Consider the following 10,016-nt stretch of genomic DNA (forward strand, 5'->3'; position numbering starts at 1 on the left):
AGATACTGGTAATGAGGAGGTCTAAGTATGACCAGGGCAATTAATGGCTGAGGTAGGGTGAAGGAGAAGATCTAAGAGAACAGGAACTCAAGGAATTAAAACCCAGGGTAGAAATCTCTTACAAGTGCACTGAAATGACTAAATTAAGAAAATATAATAGTTGGTTTCTTCTCCAAGAGAACAAATGCTGGATGACGCTGGTGCAGCGGCATGGCCCGGGGGCCCTGAAGGTCCTGGGATAGGAGGCCGCAGCGGCTTCCATGGAGGCTTGGGCAACGGCCCCCGTGGTCGGGGATGGGGACGGGGACGGGGCCAGGGTCAGGGCCGGGGCCAGGGCCAGGGCCGGGGCCACAGCCACAGCCACAGCCGCGGAGCTCGCGGAGGCAAGGCCGAGGACAAGGAGTGGATCCCGGTCACCAAGCTGGGCCGCCTGGGCAAAGACGTGAAGATCACGCCTGGTCAAAGACGTGAAGATCAAATCCCTGGAAGAGATCTATCTCTTCTCCCTACCCATCAAGGAGTCTGAGATTATCGACTTCTTCCTGGGAGCGTCTCTTAAGAACGAGCTTCTGAAGATCATGCCAGTGCAGCAGACTCATGCTGGCCAGCAGTCCAGGTTCAAGGCATTTGTCGCCATCGGGGACTACAATGGCCATGTTGGTTTGGGTGTGAAGTGCTCCCAAGGAGGTGGCCACTGCCATCCAAGGGGCCATCATCCTGGCCAAACTCTCCATTGTCCCAGCAAGTATGGAGAGGCTACTGGGGGAACAAGATCGGCAAGCCCCACACTGTCCCTTGCAAGGTGACTGGCCGCTATGGCTCTGTGCTGGTGCGCCTCATTCCTGCCCCAAGAGACCACTGGCATTGTCTCTGCTCCTGTGCCCAAGAAGCTGCTGCTAATGGCTGGGCATGCTGCCTCGTACACCCTCAGCCCACGCATTGATGACTGCTACACCTCAGCCCAGGGCTGCACTGCTACCCTGGGCAACTTCGCCAAGGCCACCTTTGATGCCATCTCCAAGACCTGCAGCTATCTGACCTCTGACCTCTGGAAAGAGGCCGTGTTCACCAAGTCTCCCTATCAGGAATTCACCGACCATCTCGTCAAGACCCACACCAGAGTCTCTGTGCGGAGAACCCAGGCTCCAGCTGTGGCCACAACATAGGGTTTACATACAGCGAGAATAAAGTGAATTAAGCCCGAAAAAAAAGCAAGTATGAAAGTATAATAGTTGTAATGTGACAACGAGCCAGTGAGAAAATCCGTTGAGAACGATTTCAGTTGCAGACAGGTGACAATCAGAATGAAAAGTTGAGTATCTAACCTGATGATGTAAGTTTTAGGAAAGGAAGGAGGGGAGAGTAAAAGTCCTGAAAGAATAGCAAGGAGGAAGACCGACACCTAACCATTCCAGATCTAGTAATAAGAAGACTGGGGGACCAGCAGTTAGTGTAGCGTAATGGCTATGTCCCTGGACTCCCATGTAGTCGACCACGGTTCAAGTCCTGGACCCGTGGCTTAAACTCACGCCGGGCGCATGTGCGTGCATGCCCAAGATCCTGAGAGGAGAATGGAGGAGAAGGGATTGCGGCATGGCCATCCCCCCTGGGGGGTGATTTCTTGCTTTCTGTCTTTCTGTCTCTCTCTGTCTCTCTGTCTGTCTGGCGAGCGCATGCGCCCTATAGCAAAAACCTCTCCAAAAAAATAAAGACTGAGGAAAACAAGAGCAAGAACAGCTTCTGAGCTGGCAGTATCCTCAGAGGAGAGCCTAATTTCTGTTAGAGCAAAAAACAGAGGAAATTCCAGAAGACAGGGTGAAGACATCTAGTATTTTCCTGCTAATTAACCAAATCTTCCAAAGGGCACAATGGAAATGTTTAGAAGTTGCGGTAGGTGGAAGACGGGGACCAAACAGGAAATGCACAAAGCCTTATGAAAACAGAATACAGGAAATGAGGGGAGACCTATAACCTGGACCCTGTCACAAGCAAGGATAAAGAGCATCTTATTAGGTTAGTTCCAGTGGATTCAAGTCAAAAGTCAAAGGGTAGATACAAAATTTAAGTAAAAAATTAACCTGTCATTTGTATAAACTTCCTATATTTGACTTAATTATTTGTGTACTTCATATCACTTCTTCTGGGTATTTTTGTTTTTTTAAAGAGGTTTATGCCTTAGGGTGCATGCGCTTGCAGGAGAGACAGAGAAAGAGACAGAGACAGTAAGAAAGAAAGTGAGAAATCACCCCCTCTCCCCCACCGGGGAGATGGTCATGCCTCAATCCCTTCTGCTCTATTCTCCTCCTGGGATCTTAGACATGCATGCCCTCCCTGGAGTGATTTTCAAGCCACCAGGTCCAGAATTCCAACTGCAGTCAGCCCATATGGGAGTCCAGCAACATAACCACTATGCCACCTGCTAGCCCCTGGGTACCTTCTTAACAGATAACCTTATCCCCAGAGGTGGACTTTCCAGTTGTCATTTTATTTTATCACAAGAATTCTGTGGATTAGGAACTGAGGCAGGGCATGGCTGGACATTGATGAAATCACTAAATGGTACTCGGTTGGCCAGCTGGGTGAAGGTTCACAGAGCTGCTCTCACAGACTGCAGCTGTGGCAGAGACGGACAGAAGGCTGGGCTCAGCTGGGACTGTCCACTAGAGCATTTGTATATGGCCTTTCCCAGGTGGCAACCCCAGCGTGCTCAAATTTCTTATGTGATAACTGCCTTCCTCCAAAAGAAGCTTGCCCAGAGAACCAGCTGGAGGCTGCAAAACCCTTTCTAACCCAGCCTCAGACGAAACACGCTTCACCTTGGTGACACACGTGCTCTGACCTCATAGCTGATAAGGGTAGAGATCCCTGAAAAGGAGTCCTGGGTTCAAGCTTAAAATAACTGTACACTGTGCTCACTTCAGCAGCACATATACTAAAATTGGAACAATACAGAGAAGATTAGCATGGCCCCTGTGAAAGGATGGCACGCAAATTCGTGAAGCATTCCATATTTTTGGCTTTTGACAAAAAGTGGAAGAATATGGAAGATTTACTGTTGAGTGAAGCAAGCCAGGCTATGAAGGAGAGACATTGTATGTCCCCACTTAATGTATACCGAGTGTCCACACTCTATGATACTGATTGACTAAAGGATATAGAAACACAGTAAATGGATGTAAATACCAGATATAGTGTGTGTGAAAGAATAGGGTCTGAGGAAGGACATTTAGAAGAAAAATAGAGAGGCAAAGCATTAATGGGACAAAGAAATGTGGTATTATCTGTTGAAGATATTTTATAGTTTTATCAACTGGACTAAGGAGAAATGTTCACATGCTGAAATGTTCACTTTTAAGCTAAATAATGTGATTGAATGTATAAAAGAAAATGAAATTAAAAAGTAAATGAAAATAAAATAAACAAAAAATAAATAAATAAATAAAATAATTGTACACTGTGTTCATGACAAAAATTTAAATATATGTATCTTTTTTCTTTAGGAGAGTCTAGAAGATCCACAATGGAAAATTTACCTCGAAACTCAGGACATTTGGGAACAATCAGAGGGTAGGGCAAATCAAATAAAAAGTGCTATTAAGTACCCATATTGTGAAAGATACTAAGTTTACCACTTTCTCCAAACACAAGAAGAGTGGTTTTATTCAGCACTTTATAAGCTAATATTGAGGGGCCAACAGGTTGGCGTAGTGGTTAAGGTGCTCAACTCCCACATGGCTGACTGTGGTTTGAGTCCCAGACCAAGTGCTCAGACCAGGTACTTGTGCATGTGTGCCAAAAATCCCAAGAGGAGAATGGAGAAGAGATTGCAGCATGAAATTGCAGGGCCAGTTGGTGGTATGGTGGCTATGGTGGCAGGATGCCATATGGCTGAAAACGTGGCTTGAGTCCCAGACCAAGCAGCTTGAGAGAGAAGACCAGTGCATGTGCATGTGTGCCAAAAATCCTGAAAGGAGGAGACGATGGATTGTTATGTGGCAGGGGGGAGGGTGCTTTCTTGCTATCCCTTTCTCTCCGTCAAGTGTACATAATTTTGGCAAATTAAAAAAACAAAAAAGCAGGGACCAGCAGTTGGCATAATGGCTATGTTGCTGGACTTGCATGTAGTTGACCGTGGTTTGAGTCCCAGACCTGGTGGCTTAAACTCACGCAGGGAGTGTGCGTGCGTGCCCAAGATCCTGAGAGGAGAATGGAGGAGAAGGGATTGCGGTGTGGCCATCCCCCCTGGGGGGGGATTTCTCGCTTTCTATCTCTCTGGCTCTCTCTGTCTTTCTGGCAAGCACACGCACTCTATAACAAAAACCTCTCCAAAGGAAAAAAAAAAAAAAAGCAAACAAACCAACAAACAAAATAAAAAAGCAGAAGCCAGCAGGTGGCATAGTGGTCAGGGCACTGGACTCCTCCATGGCTGGCCACCATTCCCGTACCTGGTGGTTTGTTTTCTCTTGTCTTTCCGCTCTCTTTTTCTGTCTCTCTGGAGAGTGTATGTGCCCTACAGCAAATTAAATAATAATAATAAGTAAAATCATTATTTTTAAAATCAGTGTTTCAATATTACCTGGGTTTTTGTTTTGTTTTGTTTTTTTGTTTGAGAGAGATTTTCTGCTGTAGGACAGGTGTGCTCACCAGAAAGACAGAGAGAGACAGAGGAAGAGAAAGTAAAGAAATTACTCCCCAGGGAGGGATGATCATGCCACAATATCATCTCCATTCTCTTGGGATTTTGGACACACACACATGCATACACACACAGAAACCCCTGTATGTCTTTCAAGCTGCTGGGTCCAGAAATCGAACCATGCAGTTGGCCATGTAGGCTCCAGTCACCTTAATCACCACACCACATGCTGACCCAAATAGTTTAAGTTTTTAAGTGATGTCCAAAAATTACAGAAAGCCAAATATCTTTTAAAACAAATATTTTTAGTTTCTAATCCAATATAAAAGTTTGGTTTATAATTTATTTTATTTCAGATTTCCAGAAAATCAAGAAAATGAAACTTAGAGCAGCTTTCAGCTCAGCATCAAAGCAAGAAGAAATTTGTCATGACACCTTAGACTTTGATACCTGTAATGGCAGCATGTTACAAATAATGTAGACAGACTTGTAGTAATTTAAACTATGATTACGTTTCCATGGGATTTTGTATTGCAGTATACTACCACAAATTTAGTGTAAAACTTAGAACTTCATGAAAATAAAATATATCCCAAATGTTTAGAAATAACAATTTTCCACAAAATAAACTAAAACATTTCTTCTTATTCACTGTGCCACGAGAAACTGTGACATTAGAGAATCAAAATTTGGTTATTCCTAATCAGATAATGATTACATGCTTCAGGAAATCTTTTATAAATTCAGGATAATATTAAAATTCCAGGGAAACTTTTCACATATGTAGATAAAAGGAATATAAGCAATAAAGACTATCATATTGATATGTACCTCTCGAAACTCTGCTTTGCCTGTATAAAAGTATATTCCATTATACTTCTAGCTGATTTATAAATAAACAAGCTTATTGGGGCAGGCAGGTGGTCTGGTGTCTAAGGGGTGCTGGATTCCCACATGGCCAACCATGGTGGGAGTCCTGAACCTGGTGATTTGCTTTTTCACTTTCTCTCTCTCTCTCTCTCTCTCTCTCTCTCTCTCTCTCTCTCATTTTGTCCCTCTCTGGTCAAATTAAAATACATAAATAAAGACAAATAAAGTAATTTAAAAAAAAAGCTTATCTGTGTTAATTAAAAACAATGATATCCTGGCATTCGATAGAAAGTGGACAAATATAGAAGATTTACAGCTAAGTGAAGCAAGCCAGACTATGAAAGAGAGGTATTGTATGTCCCCACTCAACATATACCAAATGTTTGCACTCCATGGCAGAAACTGAAAGTTTGGAAGGTATAAAAACATAGAGAGCAATACTATTTAACCTTTGTCTACATATGCTATAATTCTGATTCTTCTGAATATTCCATGAATGAAAGTCAGGGACTAATCCAAGACTACTAGAACCAATCTGCTTTCCACATGATCATAAATCTTCAGCACTCTATCCAAGGAGATGAACCAAAGTATCTATTCATTGGATATGATTCAATAGATACCAAAAAACTATAGAATGAGGTGTCTGGGGAAAATGGTTTTCATGTGTTGTTTATTCAATCAACAGAACCAACTTCTGTATCATCTCTGGTTCTTGAATGATTTTCTTACAGTATTCACAGATTATTCAGAGATTGTTTTGTTCTAAAGTAAGAATTAAAGTGTCTTTCACGGGACCAGCAGTTAGGGTAATAGCTATGTTGCTGGACTCCCACGTAGTCGACCGTGGTTCGAGTCCCGGACCTGGTGGCTTCAACTCACGCCGGGCGCGTGCGGGCGTGCCCAGGATCCTGAGAGGAGAATGGAGGAGAAGGGATTGCGGCATGGCCATCCTCCTTGGGGGGTGATTTCTCGCTTTCTGTCTCTCTGTCTCTCTCTGTCTGTCTGGTGAGTGCACACGCCCTATAGCGAAAACCTCTCAAAAAAAAAAAAGTCTTTCTCTTTTTTTTTTCTTTTTTCTTTTCTTTTTTCTTTTTTTTTTGGAGAGGTTTTCGCTATAGGGTGTGTGCGCTTGCCAGACAGACAGAGAGAGATAGAGAGATAGAAAGCGAGAAATCACCCCACAGGGGGCATGGCCACGCCGCAATCCCTTCTTCTCCATTCTCCTCTCTGGATCTTGGTCATGCACGCACACACGCCCAGGGTGAGTTTAAGCCACCGGGTCCGGGACACGAACCGTGGTCGACTACGTGGGAGTCCAGCGACACAGCCATTACACTAACTGCTGGTCCCTAAAGTGTCTTTCTCTTATTAAAGGAACCCCAGATGTCTGCCTTCAGGTTCACAAAATATTGAGACAGAGAAATAAGGTGGTTTAAGACATCTCTGAGCAGAGACCAGTGATCACTAGGTCTTTTCCAGAAATTTCATAGGCTTTTTAAAAATTTTGTTATTATTATCATAATCTTCTTTATATTACATTAAATCACATATAACTTTTACAGTGCAGAAATTTCATAGTTTAGCTAGGCCCAGTCTTAATGAAGGGTGCTAGTCAGGAAAAGACAAATGAAACAGAAAAGAGCATTCAGAAGTAGTCTAAATTCAAATACTGTATATCCCCACTCTCGATATATACCAAACGTCTGCACTCTATGGCAGAAATTGAAAGACAGGAAGGTGCGCTAGTAGGAGGGATCAGAATCGATACCTGAGAATGTATGGGAGTAGGGTTGGATAGCAGTGGGTGAGTGGGAGGGGCTTAGGAGAGAGACACTCAACAGTCATAAGAATGTAAAGTTCTCCATTGAGATTATGTAAATGAGGGAACCAGCAGTTAGCGTAATGACTATGTCGCTGGACTCCCACGTAGTCAACCACGGTTCGCGTCCTGGACCCAGTGGCTTAAAACCCACTCCAGGTGCGTGCGCGTGTGTGCCCAAGATCCTGAGAGGAGAATGGAGGAGAAGGGACTGTGGCGTGGCCATCCCCTCTGGGGGGTGATTTCTCGCTTTCTGTCTCTCTGTCTCTCTCTGTCTGTCTGGCGAGCGCACGCACCCTATAGTGAAAACCCTCTAAAAAAAAAAAAAAAGAAATTATGTAAATGGTAATATCCTTGATTAGATTATCACAGACCACATGCAGTGGCTTCCAAGAGCTGAGGATGGAGGGAAGAGATGGACTACCAAAAGATGTGAGAGAACTCTCTGAGCTCCACATCTTGATTATGGAGCGGTGTCTGTCCATCTCTATACAGTTGCCCAAGCTAATTAAACTGTACAGATAAAGAGAATGATTTTTTCCTATGTAAATTACAATTCTATAAACCTGATTTTTAAAAAATAAAAAGGAGCAAGTAACTGTAAAGAAGATTTAGTCTGATCATACTGTTACTTAAATGTAATTATGGGACCAGCCAGTAAAGTGGTGTTTGGGGTGTCTGAAACCCATATAGCCAACTTCATGGTTCAAATCTCAAAGAGAGACAGAGAGAAAACCCCCCAGAGGCAAGATGGCCATGCAATTTCTCTCTGTCTCTGTCTAGCCTGTTATTTTCTCTCTATGCATGTGCCCTCTAACAAATAAATTTAGTTGTGTATAGTTGTGTATGTTTGTGGTTATGTATGTAATTATTTATGTACAGAAAAGGGATCTTAAATATTTATACCCAAATGTGAACTGTGATTATCTCCAGGCAGAGGAGGTGAGGAAAATTTTGCTTTTTATTTTATATGCATTTGTACAGTTTAAATTTTTTTCCATATATACTAACAAGCGTATATATTTTTAAAGAATTACTTATTAAATTTTATTATTATTATTATTATTATTATTATTATTATTTAATTTGCTATAGGACACATGTACTCACCAGGGAGAGAGTGACAGAGAGAGAGAGAAAGTGAGAAAGCAAGTCATCTGGTCTGGGACTTGAACCTCAGTCAGCCATGTGGGAGTCCAGAGCCTTACTCACCATGCTACCTGCTGGCCCAAGGACAGGCCCATTTTATTGATGAGAAAACTGAAGCATGAGGCAGTAATAACTGACCCAAAGCGATATGGCTGGTAAGCAGACAGGGATACCAATACCACTCCCATAGCAGTGCACAGATTGGTGGCATCATATTTTACTAAAACAGGAAAATCCAGAAAGGCAGGTTCCATGGCACAATGGTAATACACTACCCAAGAGAACCTGGATCACACATGGTGATCACAGTTCAAATCCCTGGACCAGCAGAGGTCTGAAACACACCACACATATACATGTGTGCCCCTGATCAGATGGGCTGGAGGACACTGTGACCAAACCCTATGAAGGGCACTCCTCTTCCTCTCTTTTCTTCTCACTCTCTCACTTGCATGTGCACACACTCTAAAATGAATTTAAAATTCAAAGTAAATAAATAAAAAGGGGTAAACCAGAAGACACAAGCAGGTTTATTTCTGACAATAATTATCACACATTTCAGAGGCAAGTATATCGTAATCCTTTTTTCATTGTGATTTTATCAACAGCTGAATTTTCAAAAAAATAAGCTTCCTTCTCTCAGGTTTTATTAGCTTGGGTTGTTCTCTCCACCTTTCGAATATGATTAGGTATATCCAGTATACGCTAGAGTTGTCTATTACTCAGGATGCGATATGGGGACAGTCAGAATACTTACTAAATCTTGCATGGCTTCTTCCCTCCTTGCTTGGGACCCAAGTTTAAGGAAGAATCAGTTCAATGCTAAATTAAAAAGATTTTTTTTCTGTATTTATGGCATGAGCTTGTATGCACGCCCGTGGTGGGGAGCACCGTCCACAGAGTCTGGTTACACCGTGATCCCCTTCCTCTAGTCCTTCAGACTGTCCTATCCTGGACCCTTGCACATGCCTGCCATGTCTCAGGCTGCCCAGGCTGGGGATTTGAACTGTGGTGCCATGTGGGATCTAGCTTCTCTTGAGTGACACATTATTGCTGTGCCACAGAGCAGCCCTGAGGCTGAGTTTTGAAGAACTATTTTTCTGCCTTCAGTGAAAGAACTTTAATTAAGGTGTAAAAGACTGTAGTGGGAGATAAGGTCGGATGCTGAGCCAGGCACCAGCATCCAAAACAGGTGATGTCTGCTCCTGTTTTATTATTATTTTAATTTGACCAGAGAGAGGAAAGGGGAAGTGAGAAAGCAAGCTGCCAGGTCTAAGACTTGAACCGCAGTCAGCCATATGGGAGTCCAGTACGTTAACCACCACACCACCTGCCAACTCTGTGCATAAGTTTTTTAAAAACAAAATATATTAGAGACAAACGTGTCTCTTACCTTAGTATAACTTTTTTTTTTTTAAGAAATTTTTTGCCATAGGACACATGCGATTACCAAAGAGACAGAGATAGAAAGTGAGAAATCACCCTCCAGTGGGATGGCCACACCACCCTCCCTTCTCCTCTTGGGACTTTGGGCATGCA

General features: G+C 43.1%; 1 protein-coding gene, 1 non-coding gene and 1 pseudogene across 4 annotated transcripts in view; all 3 read left to right on the forward strand.

Annotated features, from left to right (window-relative positions):
* Positions 1–5,553, forward strand: part of TTC29 (tetratricopeptide repeat domain 29) — a 268,610-nt gene extending 263,057 nt beyond the window's left edge. For all 3 annotated transcript variants that reach the window (XM_006143456.2, XM_006143455.1, XM_006143457.2), the window contains exons 12-13: positions 3,501–3,567; positions 4,993–5,553. In XM_006143456.2, the coding sequence (XP_006143518.1) occupies positions 3,501–3,567; positions 4,993–5,023 (98 nt within the window). In that variant the 3' untranslated portion in view covers positions 5,024–5,553. The remainder of the gene's footprint in view (positions 1–3,500; positions 3,568–4,992) is intronic.
* On the forward strand, positions 185–1,166 carry LOC102484253 (40S ribosomal protein S2 pseudogene; annotated as a pseudogene).
* Positions 2,909–3,015, forward strand: LOC114006905 (U6 spliceosomal RNA). The gene has a single exon (XR_003548562.1). It is a non-coding gene; the product is annotated as a U6 spliceosomal RNA (small nuclear RNA).
* Positions 5,554–10,016: the final 4,463 nt, after the last annotated feature.

This window comes from Tupaia chinensis, unplaced genomic scaffold (assembly GCF_000334495.1).
Source record: "Tupaia chinensis unplaced genomic scaffold, TupChi_1.0 Scaffold000098_3, whole genome shotgun sequence".
NCBI lineage: Eukaryota > Metazoa > Chordata > Mammalia > Scandentia > Tupaiidae > Tupaia > Tupaia belangeri.